This window comes from Elephas maximus, chromosome 13 (genome assembly GCF_024166365.1).
Source record: "Elephas maximus indicus isolate mEleMax1 chromosome 13, mEleMax1 primary haplotype, whole genome shotgun sequence".
NCBI classification, from domain to species: domain Eukaryota; kingdom Metazoa; phylum Chordata; class Mammalia; order Proboscidea; family Elephantidae; genus Elephas; species Elephas maximus.
In genome coordinates this window covers 64,521,849-64,549,333 of record NC_064831.1, presented here as the reverse complement: position 1 = coordinate 64,549,333, position 27,485 = coordinate 64,521,849, and the positions used below count along the sequence as shown (strand labels likewise).

At 57.8% G+C, this 27,485-nt stretch overlaps 1 protein-coding gene across 2 annotated transcripts; it reads left to right on the top strand.

Moving 5' to 3' along the window:
* The first annotated feature begins 2,486 nt into the window (after positions 1 to 2,486).
* SEMA7A (semaphorin 7A (John Milton Hagen blood group)) lies at positions 2,487 to 26,531 on the top strand. 2 transcript variants are annotated; one of them, XM_049906092.1, is made up of 14 exons: positions 2,487 to 2,704; positions 16,862 to 17,013; positions 17,502 to 17,543; positions 18,169 to 18,261; positions 18,454 to 18,538; positions 18,694 to 18,804; positions 19,442 to 19,581; positions 20,236 to 20,420; positions 21,399 to 21,507; positions 21,600 to 21,798; positions 24,498 to 24,625; positions 24,833 to 24,987; positions 25,197 to 25,264; positions 25,512 to 26,531. In XM_049906092.1, the coding sequence occupies exons 1-14, from the start codon at positions 2,533 to 2,535 to the stop codon at positions 25,877 to 25,879; spliced, it is 2,007 nt and encodes a 668-aa protein (XP_049762049.1). In that variant the 5' UTR covers positions 2,487 to 2,532; the 3' UTR covers positions 25,880 to 26,531. The 2 variants fall into 2 exon arrangements, with proteins under 2 accessions (XP_049762049.1, XP_049762050.1); XM_049906093.1 differs by lacking the exon at positions 17,502 to 17,543.
* Positions 26,532 to 27,485: the final 954 nt, after the last annotated feature.

Below are 27,485 nucleotides of genomic sequence, written 5' to 3'. Positions count from 1 at the left end.
ATAAATTATGGATGACATTGTGAATGATGGGAAATCCAGAATACCTAATTGTGCTGATATGGAACCTGTACATGGACCAAGAGGCAGTTGTTTGAACAGAACAAGGGGGTACTGCGTGGTTTAAAATCAGGACAGATTTGTGTCAGGGTTGTATCCTTTCACCATAATTATTCAATCTGTATGTTGAGCAAGTAATCCAAGAAGCTGCATGATATGAAGAAGAACGTGGCATCAGGTGGAGGAAGACTCATTAACAACCTGCGTTATGCAGATCACAACCTTGGCTGCTGAAAGTGAAGAGGACTTGAAGCACTTACTGATGAAGATCAAAGACTACATCCTTCAATATGGGTTACACCTTAACATAAAGAAAACAAAAATCCTCACAACTGGACCATTAAGCAACATCATGATACATGGAGAAAAGATTGAAGTTGTCAAGGGTTTCATTTTACCTGGATTCACAATCAACACCCATGGAAATCAAATGACATGTTGCATTGGGCAAATCTGCTGCAAAAGACCTCTTTAAAGTGTTCAAAAGCAAAGATGTCACTTTGACCACTAAGGTGCACCTGCCCCAAGCCATGATATTTTCGGTCTCCTCATATGCATGCGAAAGCTGACCAATACATACGGAAGACCGAAGAAGAATTGTTGCCTTTGAATTATGATGTTGGTGAAGAATATTGAATATACCATGGACTATCAGAACGAACAACTCTGTCTTGGAAAAAGTACAGCCAGAATGCCCCTTAAAAGCCAGGATGGTGAGAGTTTGCCTCGTGTACTTTCGGCACGTTATCTGGAGGGACCGGTCCCTGGAGAATGACATCATGCTTGGCAAAGTAAAGGGTCAGCAAAAAACAGCAGCTGCAACAATGGGCTTAAACATAGCAAAGATTGAGAGGATGGCGCAGGACTCGCAGTGTTTTGTTCTGTTGTACATAGGGTTGGAACCAACTCAATGACACCTAACAACAACAAAGTTCTTAACTTTGCACAGAGAGGGCAGACACGGTGGGGTGGGGGGGAGGGTCACATAGCTTAGGAGGTGAGGCCTTGGGCTAGAAGCAGGGTGTCAGCCTTGGAGGCTACCCTGGGCCAGGCCTTGGTGCTGGCTTCAGGGCCACAAGCTTGGGTGCAGGTCTGGGAGAGACTCTTAGACAGTCTACACCTGCCCTCCCTCTAAGGGCACTGTACTCCTGAGCATCAGGAACTGCTGGTCTCACCCAGCTGGCTGGGAACAAAGCCCCCTCTCTGGGAGCAACTTGATTTCACCATCTTGACCTGCTAGGGTACCTTGGAGCTCTCCATGGAAGAAAGAGGGGACAGCTGGAAGCAAAGTATGGAATAGTGAGGTACAACTTCCTGGTAGCATGATTTCTCTGGCCATGGGGCAGAACAGGGACTGAGGCTGGAGCCAGGGTAGCTTTTCCACTGTCTTGGTTGTTGTCTGCAGTGTTGGAATTCGGTCTAGCTAGGTATGTGTCTGGGGCACCAGCAGAGATGGCGGGTCTGGGCCCTCTGATCTGGGGGGAGGAGGACCCCTTTACAAAGGGCAGGCAGGTGGCTCTGAGGGGATGAGCTGATGTCAGATCTCTCTGGGTTGCTCAGGTGACTGCAGAGGGACAGAGCCTGGAACCTCCCCAGAGTCACCATTGGGTCATGGGGTTGCCTGTGTCAGCTGAAGCCCAGCGCACTTCTGAGCAGAGATCCCCTAAAGCTGGGCTGACCCCTACCTCCCAGACAGTGAACTGTGGACATACTCCTCTCTCTCTCTCTCTCTCTCCCCCCTCCAGAAAGGGGCCTTCCTAATTATATCCCCCTCTGCTCACATGGAAATGAGTTTGGATTTTCTGAGCGTACACCAGCTGGCTGGGGGGGAGGCAGCCCAGAAGGCTGCTGGCTGCCGAAGGGAGGAGAAAGGAGATGAGGGAGCCAGGCCAAGATGAAACCTTCCCAGTGTTCTCACAGGCAGAGTGCATATGATAATGGGGTGCTGAGCGCCCCACAGATCGTCGTCCATACCCCCTGCGCTCTTCCAGGAAAGCATCTTGCTCTGCGGCTCAGCAGGAATCCTGTGTCCACTCACTCCAGCTCATCCTTGGAGAACCACAGCCTTCGTGCCCAAACCACTTAGCTGTCCATTAGCAAGGTGGACTGGTATTAGACTGTCTGTGCCCTCTGGCAGGTCCTTCTGCGACTTCTAGGACAATCTTTTCCTGGGGTGGGGGTAGTGGAACTGAGGCCCAGAGAGGGAACGGGACCTGCCACCGATCACTGAAGACTATAGTCCTGTCTTGCCTTCACCGGGTTTTCCCGTGGAGTTGCCGGCGACAGGATGGTGAAGGTTCCCCCGGCGCCAGCAGGGCGCCCCCCTTGGGCTGCAGAGTAGGCAGGAAAGGAGGGGGCGGGGGAGGGGCGGGGTGGGGTCAGGCTTGTGACTCCGCCCACTGAAGCCTAGGTCTGCCTGCCGCCGGGCGCTGGCTCAGTCTCGGCTGCTGGCCGCTGTCGCTCCGGGGCCACGGGATGACACCGCCCCCGCCAGGACGTGCCGCCCTCGGCGCCCCGACCGCCCGCGTCCTCGGCTCGCCGGCTCGGTCCTGGCTCCTACTGCGGCTGCTGCTGCTGCTCTGGGCGGCCACCGCCGCCGCCCAAGGCCACCCGAGGAGCGGACCTCGCATCTTCGCTGCCTGGGAAGGTAGGCTGCGCCGCGCGGCCGGCGGGGGACGGGCCGGCGAGCGGGCTGGGGCGCTGCGCCGGGCGGGTGCTGAGTGTGTGGCACCGGGAGGGAGTGCGTGCGCGCGGCTCTGCGGGTCCCAAGCTGGCCCCGCGGGAAGCGTGTGGGTCCGGGTGAGTGTGTGTGAGTGTGCGCGCCGGCACGCCGGAGTCGGCTGTAACGCTGCAGCGAGCGAGCGGCTGGGGCCAGAGGCACGGGCTAAGTCGCTCCAAGTCCTCCCGCAGCCGGAACCGCAGCGCCGGAGCGCGGAGGGAGGGGGCGGGCCCCGCTCTCGGCCCGGAGCCGCTCCGGGTCCTCCCGCACCGGGGCCTCTGCGGAGGACGCTCTCCCAGCCGGGGCCCCCAGCCGGGCCCCCTCCTCCTGAGCTGCAGGCTCCGCTGGCGCGCGGGGCGCAGATTGGGCCGGGGAGCGGGGCGCGGACCCCTTGCCGCCGCCACCACGCTCCGGCTGCGGGAACAAAGACCCCGCCGCCCGCCCCCGCCCCCGCCCTGGCCCAGAGCATGGGCCCGGGAAGGGGGTGGGCACCCTGCTTTAAGCCGGGACGGGGTGCGGTGGGGGGGGGGGTTGAGGCACCTGGGCGCTGCCTCCGCAATACCGGGACCCGCCGCTCCCCCCTTGCCCGCACGTGGCAGTTGTCACCAGGAATCGGCGCTAGCGTGGGGGGCAGTGCCCGGTGGATGGGGTGCGGCCGTTGGGACCCCCAGGTGGCGGATCTGGGGCGGGGGATGCAGCCTTTAGCCACGATTAATATATGAACTGGGTGCTCAGAGTTTACCCTAGAGGTGCCTCAGTTTAGACCCCTGTACAATGGGACAGAAAGCTGGCTAGCCGGGGGTTTGAGGCTTTCTGCCGCTAGGGACTGAACTCCCCTCCCCTGCATTGCACACAGATGCCTCCCCCACCCTCAGGCCGACTAGGCTCTGTCCCCAAATCTGGCCTTGCTGTGGCCCCCTGTGGTGCTGGGGGTGGACTCTTGACGGGGGCTGGGCTGGGCTGGCTAGTAGGTCTGGGCAGCCCCCCCCCCCCACACCCAGGAGCCCTTTGATGCCTGCAGAGGTTTGCAGGAATTGCAAGCCTTTGAGCATTATCTGGGGCAGGTATTCTTAGCAGAGGGGGGAAAAAAACCCACACACAAAATGATGGCCTGAACTGCAGCAGCAACAGAGGGAATGTGACTTGCCCAAGGTCACTGGACACCATGGGAGCTCATTGTGCAGGCGGAGACTCTGACCTGCCACAGGATCAGTCCTGGTTCTGGGTTAGGGATGGTGGTCCTCTGGCAATGAGTGAGAGGCCCAGGGATCAGCTTTGCTACCCAGATAGGGGTGTTCTTTGGGGGAGAGGATGATGGTGTGGTTGGAGCACCTACTGTCTGCTCATGGTGCACACCTGTACACCTCTCAGACCTGAGTCTATGCCAGCTCCAGACAGGCTTCCTCTGCCCCCCCACCCCCGGCCCCCCACCCCGGCTCCTTTGCCTTGTCTTCAGCACTTGGGCACTCTGGAGGGGACAAATGCTCAGGTCTGAGTGTTCTGAAATCTCCCTGTGCACCAAGCCCCTTGCATTTGGCTCTGCTCCCCTCCCCAATGTCCCTCCAAGACTTCCCCTCCCCACACATACCCACTTAATGCACACCCGCTTCTCAGCACTTACTGTGCTCATGCCCATCCTGGGCATTTAGTTCCCTAGCTTGAGGCTATTTAAAGCTGCTTTCAGCCTTCTTACCCTCTTTTTAAAGCTCCCAGCTTAGCTCCACCCCCTTTCTCCTGTATGCCACCTCTGCTGTAGCCACACTGACCTTGCCCTCAGCTTGGGGACTGCCAGCCCCTCACCAGTCTTGTCCAAGGGCAGTCTGTGGTTGCCTTCACCAGTGCCAGGCATCCACTGGCCAGGCAGGCCTTGCTGTTCACCTGTCCCCCAGGGCCACCAGCTGGTGACGGTGTGTCTGGCTGACAGCTGCCTCCTGTCTCCTGTGGGGTGACACATGGCAGTCGGGCAGGAATGGGTTTGGGCAGGGCAAACCCAGGAGTTGGGGGAGAGGGGACCCTCCTTAGGCCTTGTTTTTGGCCTAGGTCCTGGTCCTCCAGGGAGTGGAGGTAGTGGTGAGGTGGCCGCCTTCAGGTAGGACTAGTTCAAGGATGATGGTGGTTCTGGAGCTACTTCTCTATGAGACATAGATTGGGGTTGGAGGAACTTCTGAGCTAGGACAGGTAAGGGATCAGGAGTAGGCGCGAAGAGTTGTTTTCTGCTGCTAGGGAAAGATTAAAACAGAGAGCTCTGGCAGGGTCCCAGCCTGTACTTGGGGAGGTTACTGCCTTGCCAACCTCGATGAAGCTCTGGCCCCAAGCAGCTTGGGGCAGGGAGAGGGACGTGCCAGCACTGACCTGCTGGGTGCCCTTGGGATCCGAACTTGTCTCAGGAAGGGCTCTGGAGGTTGTCCCCTGAGGGCTGTCACTGATTCCTGGGCCTCTTAAGGATGTGTATGTGTGGGCATGACCCCTGCAAGCAGGAGTTGAAGGGGAGTGGGTTGCAGGTAAGGGCAGGGACTTGGCAGGAGGTTGGGATGTTTGTGTAAGCTATGCACCCTGCCCCCATTTCATTGCTGGTTAGAGATGGAGAAGCCCAGGAAGGTCCTGACCCGCAAGGCCAGAGGTGAGCCAGCTGGAATCTGAGCCCACATCTCCAGCTTCCACCTGCCCTGCCAGTTCTGTCCTCTTTCTTGTCCAGTTAAACAACAGGATGTTATTGTTGACTCGGTGGCTGCTGGGCAGCCATGATGGGCCACTCCCCAGGGCAGGGGGTTGTTGTCATCTCCTCCAGGGAATGAAGTCACAGCTGGGGCTCCCCAAGCATCAGCATTTCCAGTGGAAATCCTTGCCCCCTAGGGACTTGGTTGTGCTCGTCACCTTCAAGGTGAACTGCTGTAGAACAGAGAGGAGGGCAAGTCCCAGGAGAAGGGGGGGGGACTTTGCTAAGCTGGGAGAGATGGCTTGGTGATGTCACCAGGAACTTGCTGCCAAGCTCTGCGGCCCCTCTGCCCTGGACAGGAAAGATTTGGAGAGTAGGTAGGGGTGGAGTGGAATGGGGTGGGGAGGACGCTGGGATGGCTGCAGGATGATCACACTGTAGGAAGAAAGAGCTAGGTGCTTGGAACCCTGGGTCCTGGTCCCAGCTCCAGCCTGATTTGCTGTGTGATTTTAGGCAAGTCCTTGCCTTCCTCTGAGCCTCAGTTTCCTCAAATGCCCAAAGAGGGTGGGGGAAAGGGTTGTTCTTTTCTCAATGCATTGGAATTCCTGCCTCTCTAGGATGGGAAGGGCTGGGCAGAGGTTGTGTGGCCCGCTTGAACCTTAGCAGAGATGAGAAAATGAAAGCTGGGAGGTGAGGGGAAATCCTTGAGTTTTGTGTTTTTTCTTGTCATTTTCTCTCCTGTGCAGAAGGTCCAGAATCAGCTGGAAGAAGTGGGCTTGCAGCCTCAAGGGTGGACATATTCATTCATCAGACTTTTACTGGAGCCAGTCTTGTGCTGGTCCAGGGCTGGGCTTGGGGATGAGACATTAGATGTAGCCCAGCCCTCAGAGACTTCTCAGTGTAGACAGGAAGACCGGTAAACAGACACATACAATGGAGTGTGACGGGGTCTGTAACAGGGCAGCTGTGGGAACTGAGGAGGTATGTACTCTAGCCTATATATGTCAGAGAGGGCTTCCTGGAAGACGTGGCAAGCTGAGATGTCAGGAAGAGTGGGAGCCACTAGAGGAGAGGGACAGAGGAAGCTCCTGGCTTGACAGGATTTCAGACCCAAAACCCTGTGACTAGGACCAGAGAGAGGAGATGAGCCATGATGGGGAGGTGTTGAGTCAGCCTAGACTTGAGGACTCTGGGAAGATTTCTTTCAGAAGGGGACATCTGAGGTGGGCCACCTGTCCTTCCACAGCTCACCTCCCTGTGGGGAGAAGCTGCAGCCTCTTGAGGAAGCCTTCATGCTAGCAACACCCAGGCTCCTTACCTCCCCTTTCTGGGGGTCAATGGGTCTGTCACCAGGTCTGCTCTCAGCCCACTCAGGTTTCTGGGCCTGTGCCTAGTTGCCTATAGGAAACAGAGAAAGAGAGCCCCACCCCTGACCTGGAAGCTCCTGGGCCACCTGGGTAGCTGAACACAGCTGAAAGCTAGCCCATGTGTTAGTGGGAAGTGCAATGGCTCAGATGACCTGTTTTGAGAAATGGGGACTTGGCGAGGACCACAGCAGGCAAGAAAGGTCTCAGCAGTGCTCGCAATGCCACAGCTCTGTCACAGCTCCTTGATGGGAAGCTGGGGCTGGGGCTGGGCCTCAGCCCTCAGCTCAGTCTCCACTAGGCCTTCCTCTGTGACGGTTCCTCATGCTGGGGGCAGGGCAGAAGCCCTTCCTCTGACCGGCTTCCCCTTTCAGGAGCATTGGCCTCATTGTTGGGCTGGGCATTGTGAGTCCTGGACACTTGGGAGAAGCAGGGAGAGCTGTCCAGGGCTGAGCCAGAGTAGGCTAACTAGGTCTCCTGGAGCTCTGAGCAGCTTGGCATGGACACCCTTCCTTGAGGAAGACCATGCCAGACCCCTCCCACCACCATGTACAGGAGGGAGGCTGAGGCTCAGCCTAGGGGGCGGGTCTGGTGGCCTACAGATGCAATAGCTCAAGTTGACTGCTGTGGCCCCCAGCTGATGTCCTGTCCTCCACCCCAGCCCCATGTCCCTCATTTCAGTCACAGCTGTCTATGTCATAAGAGCCTGACCCTGCTTCCTCTTCTCTGACTGGCAGCTCTGGGCTAAGAAGTTTCCATTTTTCTTGGTTTCCTTTTTTTGGCCATGCCAGCTGCCCTAGAACCCTCCTCTCTCCTGGGAAGGGGGTAAATAACGCCCCCTTGCCCTGCTCTGCCTTCAGAAAGCCAGGGTTTCACTTGGGGCCTGTTTCCCTCCCTGGCCTGGCAAGGAGGGCTGGTCACCAGATATGGCCAGCTGTCCTTCCTCAGTGAGCCAGGCAGGCCAGAGAGTGGAAGGAAGGACCTAGAGCAGGGAGGATTGTGCCCCTTTCCCATCCAGCCTAGGCCATGGTGGACAAGGTAGAGGGAAGAGGAGATCTGTCCCCACCCTGCTCAACTGGCACAGGGTGGCTCTCTCCCCCTCCAGTCCCACCTCCATGTCTTTCCTCCATCTGGCCTTGGCCCAGGTGCTGCTGTCTCTCCATGCCTGTGGCCCTGACCTCCTCAAGACACCTCCGCCCCTCTGTGTGGCTGTGTTGCATGTTCCATCTCAAACACACGGTGGACAGAGCTGCTGCTTCCCCAGGGCCTGGCCCTACTCCCCACGTTATCTCCCACAGTTCTCTTCCCAGGGCTCATGCTTTCCTGCTCAGGGCCATTGCCTGGCTGGTCATCCCTTCCTGCACTGCGTTCTCCTTCCTCCTCCTCCTTCCTGCTGAGTAGAGCTCAGCCAGTGTTGCAGGGCCCAGACCTATCTCACTTCCCCCAAGAAACCTTCTTTGATGACTCCAACCTGCACAGCCTCCCTGGGGGCAGAGTTTCGGTCGTCACAAAAGAAATGTCACAGGTCAACTGGGCCAACCACACATTCTATGTATGGAATGGGGAAACTGATGCCCAGAGAGTGGCAAGGATTGGCCCAAGGTCACCCAGTGAGATAGCTGGTTGGTCAGCTGATTTCTGACATTTCTTTTGTGACATCTTAAACCCTGTGCCCAGCCAGGCTGTGTGGGTTGGAGTCATCCAAAAGTTTCCTTGGAGGAAGTGAGATAGGTCTGGGCCCTGCAGAGCTGGGACCAGGGCTTCGTCTTCTGTTCTGAGCCTCCTCAGGCCCTCAGGTCTCAGCCTCCTCAAGTTGTCTGCCTCCCTTCCTGGTCTGTCCCAGCGTTGGAACTCTCTGAGCCCAGCTCCTCCTGGTTCAGCTCAGTTCAGCCAGACTCTTCCTGCCCCAGTGTCACCTGCTTCCAGGAGTTGCACCAGCCAGAACCTGTCCTGTCTTTGGGACCTTAGATCTGAGCCAGCTCAGTGCACTTTGTCTGGCCCTTTCCTGGGGCAGCTGGGCCTCGGGTCTCGAGGGCAGGTTGATCTGTATCACGGCTTGGGCTAATCTGGGTTTAACCGTCACAGCAGCCTGGGATTAGGCTGATCCTGCTGAGCCTCTTGCACCCCCTGCTTCCAAGAAGGAGCCCGGGCTCTCTACCGGCACCCCCAGTGTACCCCTCATCAGGGAGGGCAGCTAGCCCCTGCCCTGTGCAGGCAGGAGGAGAAGACCTGGATTTACCCTTGGGGAGCACTCAGGTGCCAGGGAGGCAACCTACTGCCTAGAGTTTAGGGAGGGCCCCTGGGGAGAGGCTAAGGAGTGACCTGTAGGTCTAGCCTGGTCTGTGACAGGAGGTGAGAGCAGGAAAGGAGAGTGTGAAGTAGTGTCATTAGGACGGCTTCCTGGGGCAGGAGGAGAAGCAAGGCTAGAGCTGAGGGTGCGGGCTGAGAGTGGCACAGACACCGTTCATGTTTATCTTCTGGGCCCGGGGCTTGGACCAAGCCTGGTGAGGAAAGCAGGTCACCATGCTAAGCTCTGTACCCCATGGCAGCCAGGAGCCGGCACTTAGATGTCTACCCTGATGTGGGGGATCGGCTTCCCCCAGTGCTCCCACTCCTACCATCTGAACTGCCCCTGATTGTCCCACTCTGGCTTTGGCTTGGCCTGGGAACAATAGAGTGAGAGGAGGCTAGGCCACCCCTCCAGGATCCGGGTGAAATCCCACCAGACAGTCTGATCTGGGAGAAGATGATGTCTGCCAGATGGAGTATAGGCACAAGGTCAGAGGGAGGACAGAGCAGCCCAGAAGACTTCCTGGGGCAGGGGTTTAGGCTAGATCTTAATGGACAGGTGAGACCCATATGCTCAGAGAGAAGGGAGAGAGCAGTCTGGGTGAAGGGAGAATGCAGGAACAAAGATGAGGAGGTGGGAATGAGACAGGGCAGGGGCAGAATGGGTGGGCCTTGATTGCCAGGTAGAGGAGCTGGGCCGTGCTGGGATGGGCACTTCAGAGCCATGGTGGATTCTTGAATTGGGGAACCAGGGGTGGAGGCAAGTGCTTTTGGCCAGGGTTGACTGGGTGGGAACCTGGCTGGGTGACCAGTGAAGAAGGGCTCGTAAACACACCCTGCCCTTCACTACGGTCAGCCCCAGACCACACAGTATTTTTTATCCTGGGCAGAGATCTCAGAGGCTTATCTTCCAGTTAGTCATACCAGTCAGCGCTCAGGGCCAGGGTCCCTGGCTGCACCCCCAGATCCCTCCCACCCAGACTGCACACTCATGCTTCCTCACACCCACTGTCATTAGGGCGTCGTGGGTACAGGTCAGGCCTGTTACTGGCTAAGTGGCCTCTGACTGTGCCCCAGCCCTCTCTGGACCTCAGTCTCCTCATCTGCAGGAGAGGGCTGGCCTGGAAGCCTCCAAGGGCCCATCAGTGGAGCACAATATTATCAGTTCAGATTCCTGAATCAGCCTGCTTGAGTGTCAGCCTCCGGTTCGCCACTTACCAGCTGTGTGGTGCTGGGCAAGTTACTTAACATCTCTGGGCCTTGCTGCCCTCATCTGTAAAATGGAGAGAATAAGGGAGCCCACCTCCTATGAGTTTGGTGGTGATTAACTGAGTTAATGTATCTAAAAATCACATAGAATGGGGCCTGGCACATAGTAAGTGCTAATGGAATAAGGTCATTGTGAGTCAGAACCGACTCAGTGGCAGCTAACAACAACATGAAATGGTGAGGGGGTAGTGGCTTCATTCTCCTCCTCCTCCTGCTCCAGCATCTCTCTGATTGTGATGGAATGTGGCCTTGGCAGCCTGGCCCTTGCCAGTCGGGTATGCTGGCTGGCTGCCCTTGCCCTGTGTCCCCTACCATCCACCCTGCTGGTCCAGGCTAAGGCTGAGCTGGGTACCTTCTGTTTCTCAACAGTCCTCCAGACCTGCCTCCCTCCCTCTTCTTGGGGTCGTCTGGCTGTCCTCTGCCCCTCACCCTGCCCCTGCCCTGGCTCTGGGCCCAGGGCAGGCCCTGCCCCTCTGCCCATCTTCTTCTTTGACGGAGCCGCCGGCCGAAGTTGGCTCCACTCTGAGCTCCTGGAACCTGCTGGGTTGGAGAACAGGCAGAAGGCAGACAGGACATCATGTTTCATCCTGCGCTTCCTGCCTCTCCTGGGCCACCTCCCTGCTCTGGCTGCACCTCAGTGCCAGTCTTACCGCCGAGAACCCCTGAATCCAGCTTGGCTCAGGTCCTCCATGGCTTGTTCTCCACACTGCCCCTTCCCCCGGGCCTTTTGCCTCAGCAGGCCTCCCACCAGCCAAGACGTCTGGTCCTTTGGACACAGTGGTGCAGTACCCAGAGGACGCAGCTTTTGGTGGCTTGGAAGGGCCTTAGTTTTCCTTTTTGTAAATGGGGGTCCAGACCCTTGTCTTGCCTTCTTTGCAGTGTGGCTGGGGAATTGGTGGGCTAATCAGTGGCGACAAATGAGGACGTTGGCTTCTGCTGCTGCCTCCACTCCAGATCACCTCTGACATTCCCGGCACATTCAGACCCACACTTTCCCAAATCTCACCCATGAACTTAACCCTGATTTGTTCTGAGAATCACGATAGATCATAAAACTGAGACCTTAGCAAGTGCCAAGGTCCCCATCCCCAAACCACAGAGGAGGAAAATGAGCTCCAGAAGGCCTAGCCCCGTTCATGATCACAGCTAAGCAGCCGCCTGGCTGTCAGGAAAAGCATAAGGCTCCTTGAAGTCAGGGCTGAGCTCGCACGTGAGGGTTGCCTTCGCACCCACGGCTGACCTTGGTGGGCAGGAGGATGCTCTGCTCTGGCCCAGCACACAGCTCTCTGCTCCCGTGGCTGATAATAAGGGGCAGACTTCTCCTTCCTCCACTAAAATCGAGTGCTGCCCTCAGGACCCTACCACCTGCCCCAGCACATAAGCCTTGCCCGTGCCAGGCAGCTGGCTGGAACCTTGCCCTGCTGAGAATTGTCAGGACTCCAAACAGCAACCAAAACCCATATTAGCACTGGCCAGAGCCACTCTGGAAACTCTGGGTATGAGGAGTGACTTCTCACACCCTGTTCCCTGGCCACATGGGGGGAAAAAAACAATGAAATATTTCTTCCTTTGCCCCTGGAAAGGTTTTCCTCCACCACCCTGACACATTGCCTGGTGTTAGTCACTCCCAGGGGCCCCACCTGGAAGGTGGGTAGGTGAGTGATTCCCTTCGGTGATCAGATTAGTGACTTGTCACCTAGGGAGCCACTGAGCAAGGAGAAAGGAAGGGTGGAGAGCAGGGGTGACAGTGCCAAGAAGAGAAGGGTGTGTATGTAGCTCTTAGTAAATTTAGAGGATCTTTTGGAAGTCCAGAATGGAATATGGTCTTTTGAGGGATGGAGATAGGCAGTGGGTACCAGAAACCCTGAGCCCTGGCCTGTCCCTGTCCCTGCCTCCCTTGCTCTGTGCCCTTGGGCTATTGGCCCAGCCTCTCTGACCTCAGAGCCCCTCAGCTTGACCTGTGGGTGTGGAGTCCAAAGGATAGAAAGGCTGCAGGCCAATTCCTGGGCACCATCTGGGCCTTCTCTCTTCTCCCCCAACTGGGTACGAGACTGGGCAAGTGTGGGAGGTAGGTGGGGCAATGCATGGTGGGGTTCAGCTGCGGGAGGTTGCCGTGGTCCCCATTCCTTGCTCTGTGTCCCCCTGGCTGCCTGACTCAGGCATTCCCTGGTGGAGTGCCCACATTCCTCCCATTCCCAGAGCTCGTTGAGGTCAGCACTCAATGCTCCTTGGGGTCAGTGGGTCAGGTTGGAAGGCTGCTCAGGGCAGGCCTTGGGACCCACCCCTCGTGGCTGCCTTGCAGGCAATGACCCCCCCCGCCCTCATTGCGGCCCGACTCCCATCCGACGGCAGCGCTCCCCTTGGACTGTCCTCTTTTACAGCCAATGAGGGTGTGCAGCAGCAGTGACAGCACCCAAGGGGAATGAGGGCAGAGCTGTTGCCACCAGCAAGCCTGCTCTAGGAATGCCCACCCTGTGGAAGCCCAGACTTGCAGGGGCTGCTGAGACAGTGGGGTGAGTGTCGGGGGCCATGAAAGGAACCAGGCCTGACACTTCCAGCAGGATCAGAGCCCATGGACACCCTGGTTGGGGCTGTGTCTGGGGGAGACTGCCTCCTACAAGCCAACCAGCCTCTGCACCCCCATATCTGGCCGGGGCTGAGCTTGCTGGTCCTGCCCTGGGAGGAGGATGGGGAGTCAGAGGGCCATGGAGTCTTGCTGTGTCTCTCTTGGTCCAGAAAGGGTGAGATTTGCTCAGGATCACATGGAGGTGGTAGTGGGTTATCTTGTGCCTGCCCCACCGCTAGGACCATGCCCGCCCCATGCGCCCCTAGCCCCCTCCCCTGCCCAAACCCCTGGTTATTCTGGGAGCTTTTAGCTACCACTTAGTCAGCCACTAATGCGTCAGGCTGGGGAGTGAGGCGGGAGACACGGTGCCAGACGGTGCTCCTTTTAGACAGGCAGGTTGGTAAGCTGGTCAGGCAGGGAGGTGCACGGGGCAGGGGCTGTGGGGGGAGAGCAGGAAATGATGGAAGGGGGCAGAAGTCCCCAATCCTGGGCACGCTCACTGGTAGCCATGGGGGCCTGTGTGCCCTTGGGTTGGTGCCTGGCCAGTGGCTGCAGCCCGCCCCCATTACACAGAGGCCTCAGCCTACGTTTCCAATTCTTCTCTCATTAGGTCTCCCCCAGGCTGCAGCACGTGGCCTCTGTTCTCTGTCTCTCTGTCGCTTCCATCCGTCTGCCTCCCCACCTTTGCTCGGGCTGTTTCCCCGCCCAGAACTCTCTCCCCCTGTTGTTGGCCATCTAGCTTTTATCCTCCTTTCCCATCTCTTTTGACTCACAATGCAACAGAAAGAAAGCATTTAGGGATGTAACACTTGCTCTCTTGCCCCGGGCAGCCTGGGCCTTGCTCAGCGCCTGCCTGGGCAGCGCCTTGAAGGTCACCCCTGCCCTGGCCCAGCTCTCTTGGTGTAGAGACTGGGCCCTGATCCTGACCGGGATGGCTTGGTGCTGCCTTCACTTCCAGGCAGCCCTCCTTTCCCTGCGCCCCCAGCCCCCGCTCCCACCGGCTGGAACAAAGCTTCCTTTCATGTATTCATCCGCTGCTGCTGCTCCAACACTTCGGGCACAATCAGGCCTTTTGAGGGCCTCGGGCAGTGCAGGCTGGGGCTGGGGTAGAGAATGGGCCAGTCCTGGGGCCGAGCTGGTGCCATCTCCCTGCCTCCCCCCCATACATATCACCAGACCTGGGAGGGGCAGGAGCCTCGGGTCACGGGAGGCAATGCTCCTGGGCTGCTGTCTTCTGTGAAATGGAACCAGCACTCCTTGTTACCCTGCTGCCTACCCCGAGGCTACAGCTGGATTTGAGAGGACCTGCAGATCTGGGCAGGACCGTCCTGGTCCTGGAGCTGCTGCAGCCGACACCCAGCCCTCATCTGCCCTCTGTGTATCCTGTAGATACTTTGTGAGCAGCCCTGGGGGCCTTTCCAAGGAAGTTTTGCCTGAGAGCTACGCGGGCTTTCTTTGGTGGCTGCCTTACCCCTCAGACTGGTTCCCAGGGCCAGGTGTCCACCAGATCTTTGTTTCCAGGGCTAGGCCAGGTCTCCCCCATCAGACTTGGCTCTTCAGGCCAGGGCTGAGCCTCCCCTCTTTGACTGCCCTGCAGCCCCCAGACAAGGACCCTCTCCGGGGCTCCCTCCTGGTGCCTCTTTCCCCAGGGGTGGCCTCTATTCTGAGGTGCGATGTGGGGTTGAGGTGACTGCTGGAGGTTGCCAGTGTGGCCTGAGGGGTGGGCTACTCCACTCCACGCCTCTGGAGCTGTGGCTTTCAGGCCCCTGCCCAATGTCTCCAGATGCAGACTTGCAGGTTTTCCTGACGGCCAGCTGGCGTGGATTGAGTGGGAGGGAGGGGAGCTGGGGCCGCAGACTGTCTGGATCCCGGGCTGGGCTGTGGGGAGGCGGCCCTGCTCAGTCTGCGGGTGATAGGGGAGCCGTGGGAGCTGAGTCAGGAGGGCCAGGTGACTGAGGACTGCTGACCCCAGCACTCCTCTAATTTTACCCTCTCAGGAAAGGAGGGTCAGGGCAGCTGTCTGGGCTGGCATCAGAACCTGGAGCCTGGGACCTGTCCGCTCTGGGACCTGGGCTCTTAGCCCCTGCCCTGCATATCGGGGCTGGCAGGGAGCAAGCCTTGGGTCTCAGACCTCCCTTGGGCTGCCCAGAGCCCCCCAGGAGAGCCAGGTGAACCAAAGGGCAGTGAACTCAGCACTTCTGTCCAAGGCCAGAGTGCTGGCATCTCCCTGAATGTGCCTGAGAAGTGATACTCTGTCTGGAGGAGCTGATGTATCCTGCCTTGGAGTGTGACCTTGACTAGATGTACCCTCCCTGGGGACCTCTGTTTCTTCCTTTGTACCCTAAGCTAGGCTGCAGCTGAGGTGAAGAGTGAAAATATACCACCCCCTCCCCTGGCTTCTAGGGTTGTCTGTCATGCAGGGAGGTAGCACAGGAAAGGAATGGAGGTGTGGGGCCCACAGTGTGCAGTCCAGTTCACCCCCACTGAATAGGTTCAAGTGGCAGCAAGAGGGATTCAGGGCAGACTCGAGGAAATGGTACTTCTTTTCTACCTGGGCTGGAATGTGCCTTGCTTGGGTGTCACTGCCAAGCTGGCCGCCCCAGAGATTGCTGCAGCTGAAAATACAATGGGCAGGCCCAGTTCCAGGGTGAGGCCTCCAGGCTGGTCAGAGGTGGGAGGATGCTGGTTGCGGCTGATTGCTGAGGGTGTAGCCACAGGCCATCTCCTCCCTATAATTTAGTCCTGCAACCAGAACAATCTCAGCAGTGTCACTGGAGATGGAGATGAGACATCTCCCTGGAGGAGGCGGCTACAGACAGTTTCCTTTTTGGGCAAAATTGTCCCGGTCAACCCTTCTGTTTAAAGGCCCAGAATGTGCTCTGAGAAGGGCTCCCTGTCCTAGCGCTGCTGGGGAGGAAGGGTTGAGCTGATCTTTCTCCTTGGAAGGGCTGGAATCCGAGTGAACCCAGGCCAGAGCAGGCCTTGCTGCAGAGTTCAGCTGGGGGCGGTAGCATGGGCTCTGGTTCAGGCCCTACTACCGACTTGCTTCTGTGTGACCCTGGGCTGGTCCCTGCCCCTCTCTTGACCTCTGTTTTCCTTGCTGTGAAATGGGAGGGAGTGGACTTTAAGATTCCTTTCCAACTTTGACCTAGTGCTCACTGAGGGGCTCGAGGTGAGCAAGGAAGGGTCAGGGAGGGCTTCCTGAGGAGGGGATGGGGCTCTGGGCTAAGTGATTCCCGGGAACCTGGGCCTTGTGAAGTGGGATGATGAGAGGCCCCGGTGGCTGCAGGGGCTGGAGCGGGCTGCTTGCTCTGTCTTGGGGCAGCAGAGAGATTCACAGGGCCAAGATCAGGCTTTGGGCCCAGGGGCAGAGCTGAGGGGCCATGGTCCCTCCTGCCTGAGCCCAGCCCCTCAGAAACAGCAGAAGGAGGGTCTGTTCTCCCCACCAGTTGCCATTAAGTTGACTCCGGTTCATGGCGACTGTGTGTGTGTGTTGGAGTAGAACTGTGTTCCGTAAGATTTTCAGTGGGTGATTTTTTCGGAAGTAGATCTCCAGATCTTTCTTCCCAGGTGCCTCTGGGTAGATTCAAACCTCCAACCTTTTCAGTTAGCAGCCGAGCGTGTTAACCATCTGCACAAACCAGAGACTCCCTGTTCTCCCTGGGGCCCCTAAATCCTGCCCCATCCTGAAGTTACACATGTTATTGGGAAGGACGAGGCTGCCACCTAGGGGCTTGGCTCTGGGGTGGGAAAAACACCAGGGGTCCCTTCACTTCTGCTGTGAGTCCTGATGCCACAACAGCATGGCCCTTGTCTCTGAGGCCTAGCCAGTGCCCTGAGCACCCAGCATTAGTTGCCAGGGGAGCTGGTGTGCAAGGGGGATCCAGGATCTTCCCCTCAAGGCCTGGCCTCACTGGTTCTACCAATTGCTGCCTCTGCAGACCGTGAAGGACAGAAGCAGGTGGACTTCGGCCAGATTGAGCCGCACACAGTGCTTTTCCACGAGCCCGGCAGCTCCTCTGTGTGGGTGGGTGGACGTGGCAAGGTGTATCGCTTTGACTTCCCCGAGGGCAAGAACGTCTCCCTGCAAACGGTGAGCATCTCCTCTGCTGGCCTTAGGGATACAGCTGAGCCCCCTGCACCCTTACCTCCCTCTCTCTCCTTTGCTCCCCTCTGGCCTTGGGGCCCCAGGGAATCCGAGGGAGTTGGCATAACTTCCCAAACCTGTTCACCCCCGACTATATCCCATAAGTGGTCCTTGGGAGAGGTTCTCTAAAAGTTGCCCAGGTTGGCAGGGGGGTGGTGGCTGAAGAAAAGCTAGTGCTCCCGGCCAGGTGGGCAGCGCTGATGGGGGAAGCTGGGCCCACTAAGCCTGGGGCTTTGCCTCTGGGGCGTGACTGGCAGACTGAGGGGCGGTGTGATCTGGGTAAGCTACTCACCCTGTCAGAGCCCCCGTTGCTCATCTGTACCATGAGAACACTGGTGACTCCGTCGTGGGCTCGTCCTGGGGGTACATGGGAAGCACTTGGGTGGGCATCTCTCACCCCTGGCAGAGGGGACTAATGCTTCTCCCTCCCCCAGGTGAACATTAGCTCCACAAAGGGGTCCTGTCAGGACAAGCGGGTGAGTTGGGGAGAGGGAGTATGGTGGGGAGGCTGAGCCCTTAGAAAAGGAAGGAGAAACCCTGACTATCTGAGAGAAGAGGCATGACCCTGTCCTGGGAGCCCAGCCTGAAGGGGGAGGCATGGCCCTGTCCTGAGAGCCCAGACTGAAGGGGAGGTATGGCCCTGTCCTGAGAGCCCAGACTGAAGGGGAGGTATGGCCCTGTCCTGAGAGCCCAGACTGAAGGGGGAGGCATGGCCCTGTCCTGGGAGTCCAGACTGAAGGGGAGGCATGGCCCTGTCTGGGAGTCCAGGCTGCAGGGGGAGTCATGGCCCTTTCTGGGAGTCCAGACTGAAGGGGGAGGCATGGCCCTGTCCTGGGAACCCCAGTCTCAGAGCAGAGAGGCAGTCCTGCCTGAGGTTACCAGTCTGAGAGAAGAGACACCGTTTTTCTCTGGAGGCTTCTGTGTCCTTCCTTTGTTCTTGGGGGTGATGGACTCAGCTGCACCCCTCTGGCCTCCCCTTGGAAGCTGCTTACTGTACTTCAGTCCCTCTGAAGCTTTCTTTCCAAGGCTGTGTCCTGGTGCTAGGCCTGCTGTAGCCAACCACTGACTTACTTCTCTCCTTCCTCTTCTCCTCCCCGGCAGGACTGTGAGAACTACATCACCCTCCTGGAGAAGCAGGGTGAGGGACTGTTGGTCTGTGGGACCAATGCCCGGCGCCCCAGCTGCTGGAGCCTGGTGAGATGGCCTCTCCCATGTGCCTGATCAACTCTCTCTGGCCAGGGTGGTCTCTGCCCGAGAGGTGGGAAGGAGGTGGGGGGACTCCGAGGCTGGCCTCACCCTGGGCATCATCTGGGAGAATGGGGCTCCTGGTTGGAGGGGTAGTGGTCGTGGGATCACATGGCCATCTGATCCCTTCACCTCTCCCAGGTGAATGGCACTGTGAAATCCCTCGGTGAGAAGAGGGGCTATGCACCCTTCAGCCCTGATGAGAACTCCTTGGTTCTGTTTGATGGTAGGGCTGCAGCTGGGGCAGGGGGGCCTAGGGGGTCTGCCTCTCTGGGCTGGGAGAGGGGGTGGTCAGTTGGCTCCTTGTACTGTGGCACAGCCCTGGGGATGGACTTCCAGGGGCTGTCTGCCCTTAGCCATAACCTGTCTCACCGTCCCCAGGGAAGGAGGTGTACTCCACCATCCGGAAGCAGGAATACAATGGGAAGATCCCCCGGTTCCGCCGCATCGAAGGCGAGAGCGAGCTGTACACCAGTGACACTGTCATGCAGAGTGAGTCAGACCTGCCAGCTGGGCTGCAGTAGGCAAGGGGCGTGATTCTCAGGGCAGATGGGACCCTGGTGTCCTCCGGGAGGCCTTCCTGAGGGCCGCTGAGGCCAGAGATCATTCAGGAAAGCAGGAGGTTGTGGAGGCCTGAGCAGCCAGAGCTGGGAGTTGAGGTTGTCAGGGAGCAAGCGAAGAGCAGAGACAGAGGTGAGGAGTCAGGATGGGCCCAACCCATTCCGGGAGCAAAAACAGAGGAAGCCCCAGACCCAGCGCGGGGTCCCTGGGAGCCAAAGTTTATCCCTCTGCTGAGCTTCTGTGGGGGCGGCCCAGCACACCTCCTCATTAGGGCACCACTAATTAGGCAGAAGTCACATAGCGGCCCTAGGAGCCTACCCCCAGTCCCCAGGCATGAGGTCATTGCTCCCTGGTCGATGACATCTTTGTGGGAAGAGGAGGAGGGCAGAATAGGCAGGGGGTGGGAGTGCAGCCTCTGGGGCCCCTTGGGGTGTTGGACCTCACGTTCTGAGTTTTATTCCAGGTCTGATTTGCCCTGGGTTTGTGCAGACCCGGTTGTGTGCGGGGTGGGGTGGGTCTCCCGAGCAGGCTCCCCAGCCTCACATCCACTCGCCTGTGTCCCTGGCAGACCCGCAGTTCATCAAGGCCACCATTGTGCACCAAGACCAGGCCTACAACGACAAGATCTACTACTTCTTCCGGGAGGACAATCCTGACAAGAACCCCGAGGCCCCGCTTAATGTGTCCCGTGTGGCCCAGCTGTGCAAGGTGAGTGGGTCTGTGAGGAGCGGGCAAAACTGTGGGTCTTAGCGTGACTGGGAGCGAGTGCAGGTGTGCATGTGTGCGTGTGTGTGTGCAAAGGAGCATGTGCAAAAGTGTGTGTGCAAAGGAGCATGTGCAAAAGTGTGTGTCTATGAGATTGTGGGAGTACACATGTGTGCGTAAGAGTGTGTGGACCTGTGAGTATATGTAGTTGACTTCATGTGCATGTGTGATAGTGTGCACGTGTGTGTCACTCAGGTGTGAGGGTGTTACAGGACAGTGCATGCATGTGAAAGTGTTTTTACATGTGTAAGCTTCACTTGTGGAATGTACTAGAATGTGTGAGTCTGTGACATGTGTGTGAGAGTGGGTAGATGAGTGTCTAAGCCTATCTACATGGTGGGGACCCAGTACCCTCACCTGCAGACTCACCACCACTGGCCCTGAGCCCTGGGTCAGGCGGGCCTACCCGTTGGATCCTGGCCTTGGAGCCAGGCCTGGGTTGGGTGGCAGCTCTGCCTCATCTCCTAGCTGGTCCCTACCTCTCCCCAAGCCTGCCTTGTCTTATCTTGGTGCTGCCATTCCTGGCAGCAGATACCTCGGGCCATGGGGCAGCCCGGGCAGGTGCTGAGGAGCCTCTTCTCTCCTCCACCCTCCCAGGGGGACCAGGGTGGTGAGAGTTCCCTGTCAGTTTCCAAATGGAACACCTTCCTGAAAGCCATGCTGGTGTGCAGTGACACCGCCACCAACAAGAACTTCAACAGGCTGCAGGATGTCTTCCTGCTCCCTGACCCCAGCGGCCAGTGGAGGGACACCAGGGTCTATGGCGTTTTCTCCAACCCCTGGTGAGTGACCCTCATCCAGGGCCCAGGGGCTGGCATTGGTTCAGTGTCCAGTAGGGATCTGCAGGCTTGGGCCCTGCTGAGAGGAGGCTGGGGTGGCATGACCAGGGACTATTGGCTCAGGGACAGGGCTGTTCCTGGGTCTGGGGATTAAATGCAGCCTGGGGAGTGGGGGCTGTGCTCAGTGAAGTGCCTGCTGTTGTGTTTGTGAGTCTGTACAACGGGTGTGTGTGCCTGTGACGATACGCACACTAGTGGCTGTGCCGGTGTCTGTGTGTCCCACCACCTATGTATGTTCAGAGCTGCGGACACCTCTCTCGGGGTGCTGGGTGTTACCACACCTGCTCGGGCACTGCCTGCGCCTGATAATTCACACTTCTTAATCACTCTCATTGATTGAAAACAAGGCGGGCAAAAGTGTTGGGTATGTGTGGGGAGCGGCGGGTGGCAGCATGGGGGCAGCTGGCCTGCTCTGTGGCTCCTGTGTGAGCAGACCCATCGGAGTTGGAAGGAGATGGGGTCTGACCCCCTTGGGCATCAGTGTCCTCCAGCTTGTGCCCAGAGAGTTTGGAGAATCAACCAACAGAGATGTCCATGTTGGGATTCCAGCAGGGATACCCACGTTGAGATTCCTGTTTGGGATGGGCAGAGCAGATAGCCTCCGAACTCAGTGATTCCAGAACTGAATGTGAGGCTGTGGGTTCAGTTCTCAGCAGGAAGAAATTAAGTCGAATTTGCCTAGCAGTCTTCCTCCCTCCCTCCCTCCCTTCCTTCCTTTTCCCTTCCATGGCGTTTAATGAACATCTGCTGTATGCCGGGCGCTGGGCCTGGCCCTGAGGAAGTTCCTGCCTTCATGGAGCTTGTGAGCTGGGGAGGTTGGCTGGGGCTGAGATTGTGTTTTGTCTGCTGCTGAGCTGGCCTGGATGAATGGAGACGGGTGGACGTGCGCTGTGCAATGAGGTGGTCTCTGTGTCCCCCCAGGAACTACTCGGCTGTCTGTGTGTATTCTCTCGGTGACATCGACAGAGTCTTCCGCACCTCCTCGCTCAAGGGCTACCACCCGGCCCTTCCCAACCCTCGGCCTGGCAAGGTGAGCGGGAATACCGCCATGGCCCAGGTCCCAGGCCTGCCTCCACCCCACCCCCAGCCACCCCACTGACCCAGCCCACTCTCTTTGCTCAGTGCCTCCCAGACCACCAGCCGATACCCACAGAGACCTTCCAGGTGGCAGACAGTCACCCCGAGGTGGCGCAGCGAGTGGAGCCCATGGGACCTCTGAAGACACCACTGTTCCACTCCAAATACCACTACCAGAAAGTCGTTGTTCACCGCATGCAGGCCAGCCACGGGGATACTGTCCATGTGTTGTACCTAACCACAGGTGAGGGACTGCCCCATGACTCCCCACTTTGCTTTGTAAAAGGGGACATGGAAGGTAAATTGTGATTGCCATCAGGTTGGAACTTTCACAGGAAGGAAGGCTTGAGTGACTAAGAGCTGTCAGGAGTTAGTGTCTGTGACTGGAAGAGTCAGGCAGGGAGGGCTCCTGGAGGAGGTGGGGGCAGAAGGGAAAACGGAAAGGGAAGGGCATCCTAGGATGGTAGAGGAGCTCGCACCAGGATTTGGAGGGAGAAAGGTGGTGAGTTTAAGCGAAGCCTGGTGCAGCTTTGGTCCAGAAGTTTGCCTCGGGGAAGGAGGTGGTAGGAAGAGGTGTGGAGAGGCAGGAGCGGGGAGCTGCTCACTGGGAACCCTGCAGGTCTCTGCCCGGCAGAGTGAGGGAATTGGACCCGCTCCCTGTCTTGGGATTATGACAGGAAACATTTGATGAGTTGGTGGACCCAAAGAATTTAGTGATGTGAGGAAGGACTTCCAGATGGCAGAGTCTTTGCAGAGGGCTGGAGTGGCACCTGCTTTTCCCTGGATGGTGCTTTCCTGGGGGAACCAGGGCCTTGCTGACCCTGGGGCCTGGGTGGAATGCCTGGGAGTTGCTCCTGCATCCCAGAAAGCCACAGGACATGGAGGAGCCAGCCTTGAGCTGGCACGTGGCAGCCTCTGGATCCCAGGCTGTGGCCAAAGGGGCCAAAGGGGAGTCTGGGAGTGGGTGTTGGAAACCAGTGTTGGCAGGGGCTGCATGCCTTCCTTAAGACTGGACTATCAGAAAGGACAGTGTCTCCTCTGGGACCTCCATGACTCTGAGGCCACACAGTCCAGGCCCCAGGTGCCTATCCCCTATTGTTCAGGCTTTCCTATGGAACTTCCCGCTGCTTGGCCTTGGTGGCCTCATTGGAAGCCTGAGCCCCAGGGCAATTATTTGGCTCCTGGAAGCCTTGGGGAGAGAAACTTCCCACAGGGCAGAGCCTGGACTCTTGGTCCTGAGATCCCACCTCTTTCCTCCTTCAACCATCCTGGTTGCACCCATATGCTCTGTTCTTGCTCTGCCGCAGGGATGACAGGCCTAGCTGTTTTGGTCAGCTAGGGGGATATAGGGTGTTGGTAAGCACAGGACTGGGAGACAGGAGCCAGAACAAGGGCAGCTGAGCTTGGACAGAGCAAACCTCAGACCCCCTTCCCTGCAGACTTGGGAGGCAAGTGCATTTTTGTGGTGAGGACAATTGTCTTGGTGCGCCCCGAGGGCCATTTGAGAAAAGCCATTTTGGAGCCTGCAGCAGGGAGGATTGGGGTCAGATGAAAAATAGAACTTTCTGAGTCCTCTGCAGAGAATGGGAGGCTCCCATAATTGGGAAAAGTTGTTGGCTCAGTTCCTGAGAGTTCTTCCAAGGTTAGGCAGTTAGCAGGGCTGTGTAAGGAGGTGGAGGGCAGTGTGTGTGTGTGTGAAGGCAGTGACCGGGCTGGGAGGCTTGTCAGCCGAAGGGGCATCTGGTCACATCTCAGGGTCTGCAGATGGGGATCAGAGACACATAGAGGAGACTTCCTAGGCAGGTGATCATCTGACTGTGTTTTTTTGGGGCAAGTGATGCCCTGGGAAATTGGGAGGGAGGGAGAGAGGGAGGTAGGCTATTCTAGAAACTGGGACAGAGGGTGTGTTGGGGGATTAGAAGGACCCAGGGGTCAAGATGCCCATTAGTCCCTGATGGGTTCTCACAAAGAGCTCATTGGCCTGGGAGGCAGGCAGCTTTGGGCAAGTCACTTCCCCCTCTGGAAATTAACCAGATGGAATCTAAGGTCCTTTTTAGATTTAAGATATTATCGAAATTAAAATATCCCCTAAGACTCAGTGTAATGTGGGATCTTAAGCTGGCTTCTAGAACAGAACGAGGACATTAGTGGAAAAATTGGTGAAATCTGAATAGTCTGTCGTTTAGTTAAGAGTGATGTACCAGTGTCAATGTCTTAGTTGTGACAAATGTACCGTGGTTATGTAAGGTGTTAGCATTAGGGGAGACTGCCTGAAGGCTATTCGAAGACTCTCTGTGCTATCTTTGCAACCTTTCTGTAAATCTAAAATTATTCCAAAATTAAAAGTTTATTTAAAGAGAATATATCCCCTAAGAATCCGGGAGGCAGGGGAGTAATAAAAGCCTAAGGATTGGTTCTGACAGATCTCGGTTCCAACCTGGTATCTGCCGTTCACCGGCTGTATGACCTTGAGCAAGTTTCTTAGCATTTCTGAGCCTCATTTTCTTACTTGCAAAATGGGGAAGATAGCACCCATCCCACAGGGTTGTGGAGGATCCACCATGGTAGAGGGCTTGACCCAATATTCAGGTTCATGGGGCTCCTGGTTCTCTTCTTCACAATCCAGCTTCCCGTGTGGACTTCAGGCCCTCTCAGGGAAGCCCTGCGCCTCCTGGGATGGCTTCTCTGGCCCAGCCTTGGAAACTTCCTGGACTGCCTCTGGGCTCCTATGTTCCTCCCCAGCCACACTTTCCTCCCCCAGCCACCACCCCCCCTCCGCCGCAGTCTTGTGACCCTCGCCTGAGCGAAGAGTTCCCAGCCAGAGGCATGCCACCCGCATCTGGGTCCATCCCCGTGTCTTTCCTGGACTGGCTCAGCCTCCAGGAAGGCTGTCTGAGTTCTCTGGTGGGCTCCCACCACTGACCATCTGCCCATCACCCACAGACAAGGGCACCATCCACAAGGTTGTGGAGTCGGGGGAGCAGGAACACAGCTTTGTCTCCAACATCATGGAAATCCAGCCCTTCCGCCACACAGTCGCCATCAAGGGCATGACGCTGGACGCTGACCGGGTGAGCCTCCCCACTCCCACCCCCACCCCCACCCCCACCCCAAAGGGCTGCCCAACAGTGGCCAGCTGAGAACAATGCTCCTTTGCATGAGATTTGCATGTTCTTTGAGGAACCTCTGGGCCTGAGGGCCTCCCAAGTATCCTGGGCTTAAAACTTTGTGTAGGGTGTGGGGGCCCCAGCCTGACCCCAAGTCCTGCTTTCTTCCAGCGGAAGCTGTATGTGAGCTCCGAGTCAGGGGTCAGCCAGGTGCCTCTGGACCTGTGTGAAGTCTACAGAGGGGGCTGCCATGGCTGCCTCATGGCCCGAGACCCCTACTGCGTCTGGGACCATGGTCACTGTGTCTCCATCTACAGAGCCCCAGGGTACGTCGGCTGGATCCCTTGTCCCTGAGAGAAGGCAGACACGGGAAAGGGGATGAGAGTGTATCCATGGGCTGAAGGAGGCATCGGTGGTGGACCATTCTGGCCAGCCCCCCTCTGGGTGGACAACAGTGCTACTCCTGGGGTGAAGGGTAAGAAAGAAGAGGGGGCCAGGGCTGCAGCCTCCTGTCTGCTCAACCTGCCTCCTTCAGTTCTAGGTCCGTGCTGCAGTCCATTAATCCAGATGAGCCACATAAAGAGTGTCCCAACCCAAAGCCAGGTACTGGCTCTGGCCCTGCCTGGGGGCCTTATTGCCCAGTTAGAGGGAGGTGTGGCCTTACCCTGGGAGTCCAGTCCCAGTCCTGCCCAGGGAGCCCTGTTGGGGTAGGGGCTGATTCTGGGAGGGGACAGGGTGAGGGCGAACGCGTTCATTTAGAAGCCTTGCCCCTGGAGACCCAGTCACATGGAAGGGAACACAGCCTTCCCTGGGAACCCTCCTCATGCTGTCTTCCCCCATCCCCCCCCAGATGGGGCTCCACTGCAGAAGGTTTCCCTGGCCCGGAACTCGCGCTACTACCTGAGCTGCCCCATGGAGTCCCACCACGCCACCTACTCATGGCGTCACAAGGAGAACGTGGCACAGAGGTGTGAGCCTGGCCACCAGAGCCCCAACTGCATCCTCTTCATCGAGAACCTCACCGACGAGCAGTATGGCCACTACCGCTGCGAGGCCCAGGAGGGCTCCTACCTCCACGAGGCCCAGCACTGGGAGCTGCTGCCTGAGGACGGGTCCACAGCCGAGCACCTGCTAGGCCATGCCCGAGCCCTGGCTGCCTCCCTTTGGCTGCAGGTCCTGCCTGTCCTTGCCCTCCCGCTCGGTCTGCTGGTCCACTAGGGCCTCCTGGGCCAGGCTTGCCTCAGGCTTCCGAAGCCCCCGGGGCACTAGGAATGTCTCATTCACAGGGCTGGTTGCCTGGGGCTCCTCGCCCTTCCTTCTTCCAAGGGGACTGAATACCCTGATGGGGTCCCCAGGCCTGGAAACGTCCAGCCGCAGGCGGCTGCTGGGCCCCAGGTGGGGCGGGTGGTGGGTGCGCTGACTGTGAAGCCGGGGGCGTCTATGACCTGAGACTTTGTCCCCTGGAGAATACTTTTCAAAGACTTGACCAAATGCAGCAATGCTCTGGGTCTGAGACCCCATGGACCAGGAGTTGAGGGTTGGAAAGGGGGTCTGGGACCCTATCTCTGGACCTTGAGGCTGAAGCCTGAGTCCTTCTGGATTCTGTGTATCCAAATTGCCTCCCTAATTCTCCCTCCTCCCCCATGGCTGGGGCTGGCTGGTGTTCCTGAAGGCCTAGGGCTGCCCCCTCCAGCCCTGGGGACGGGCACCGGTAGGAGCCAGTCCTGGGTCTCCTGGACAGCCGCCTTGCATGTTAATTGGAGGATGTTTGCTTTCCGGACAGGACGGAAAAAGCTCTATTTTTATGTTAGGCTTATTTCTTGTATAGCTACTTCCGACTGCATCTGTATGAAAATACCAAAACCACGAGCCGGGGATAGGGTGGGAGAGGGAGGGGCTGGGGGAAGGGTTGGGAGGGGCCCAGTCTGAGGCTCCCTGGGATGGGATAGAGGCCAGAGATGGGCATGGGTTCACGGACAGTGGTATGAGCTGGCTCTGCCCAGGGAACCCAGGCTGAGGGGAACAGTCCAAGCCCCCCAGGTCCCACAGACACTGACTGCTGGTGTGGGGGGTGGTTATGGGAGGGGTTGGGTGAGGGAGACAGGGGAGAATGAAGGAGAAAACTGAGCCCTAGTTCACCATGTTCATTTAGAAGGAGGAGCCGGGTCCTCAGGGGGAGGTTCCAGGACTCTGCCCTTGGCATTGGGGGTTGGGGGGCGGGGGTGCCCTCCCCTCCCCTCAGCCCCCTTCCCCAGGGGCTGTGCTTCCATGTTCCTAGCCTCCCACCTTCAGCTCAGGACATGTTATAACTTAGGCTAAACTGTGAATTCCGATAGGGACAGCCTGGGGCTATCTCTCCAGGCCCTCAGCCCTGTCCATGGATTTCAGCAGAGAGCTGGGCCCCTCTCTGGCTGGGTCTGGCCGGCCAGGGCAGGGCCTGGGGCCGGTGGCCTTCCAGCTTCGGCCCCTGCATCTCTTCTCAATGCACTTTAATAATGTAACATATTACTAATAAACAAGCTATTTATTTACCTGTGCCTGCTCCTTGCCTGCAAAGCCATCCAACTCAGGGGGTGAGGGTGGGGGCCCCGTTTATTACTCAGCACCTCCGCTTGCTGCAAACTTCAAACATTTTCTCACAGGTCCTTTCAACAGCCATGCCCAGCAGGGGTTGTCATTCCCTTTTTATAGCCCCGCCCTGGGTGACACAAATGTTGGTGGTTGGAACCAAACCCAGAGGTGCCTGGAAAGACAGGCCTGGTGATCGGCTTCTGAAAGGTCACCTATAACCACCAAACCCATTCCCGTTGAGTTGATTCCGACT

Bases quoted from the DNA above. Each gene is read 5' to 3' on its own strand.
- SEMA7A (XM_049906092.1), top strand. From the start codon at position 2,533: ATGACACCGCCCCCGCCAGGACGTGCCGCCCTCGGCGCCCCGACCGCC. The intron at 19,582-20,235 runs GTGAGTGGGTCT...CCACCCTCCCAG, and splicing joins GTGTGGCCCAGCTGTGCAAG to GGGGACCAGGGTGGTGAGAG. The intron at 21,508-21,599 runs GTGAGCGGGAAT...CTCTTTGCTCAG, and splicing joins CCAACCCTCGGCCTGGCAAG to TGCCTCCCAGACCACCAGCC.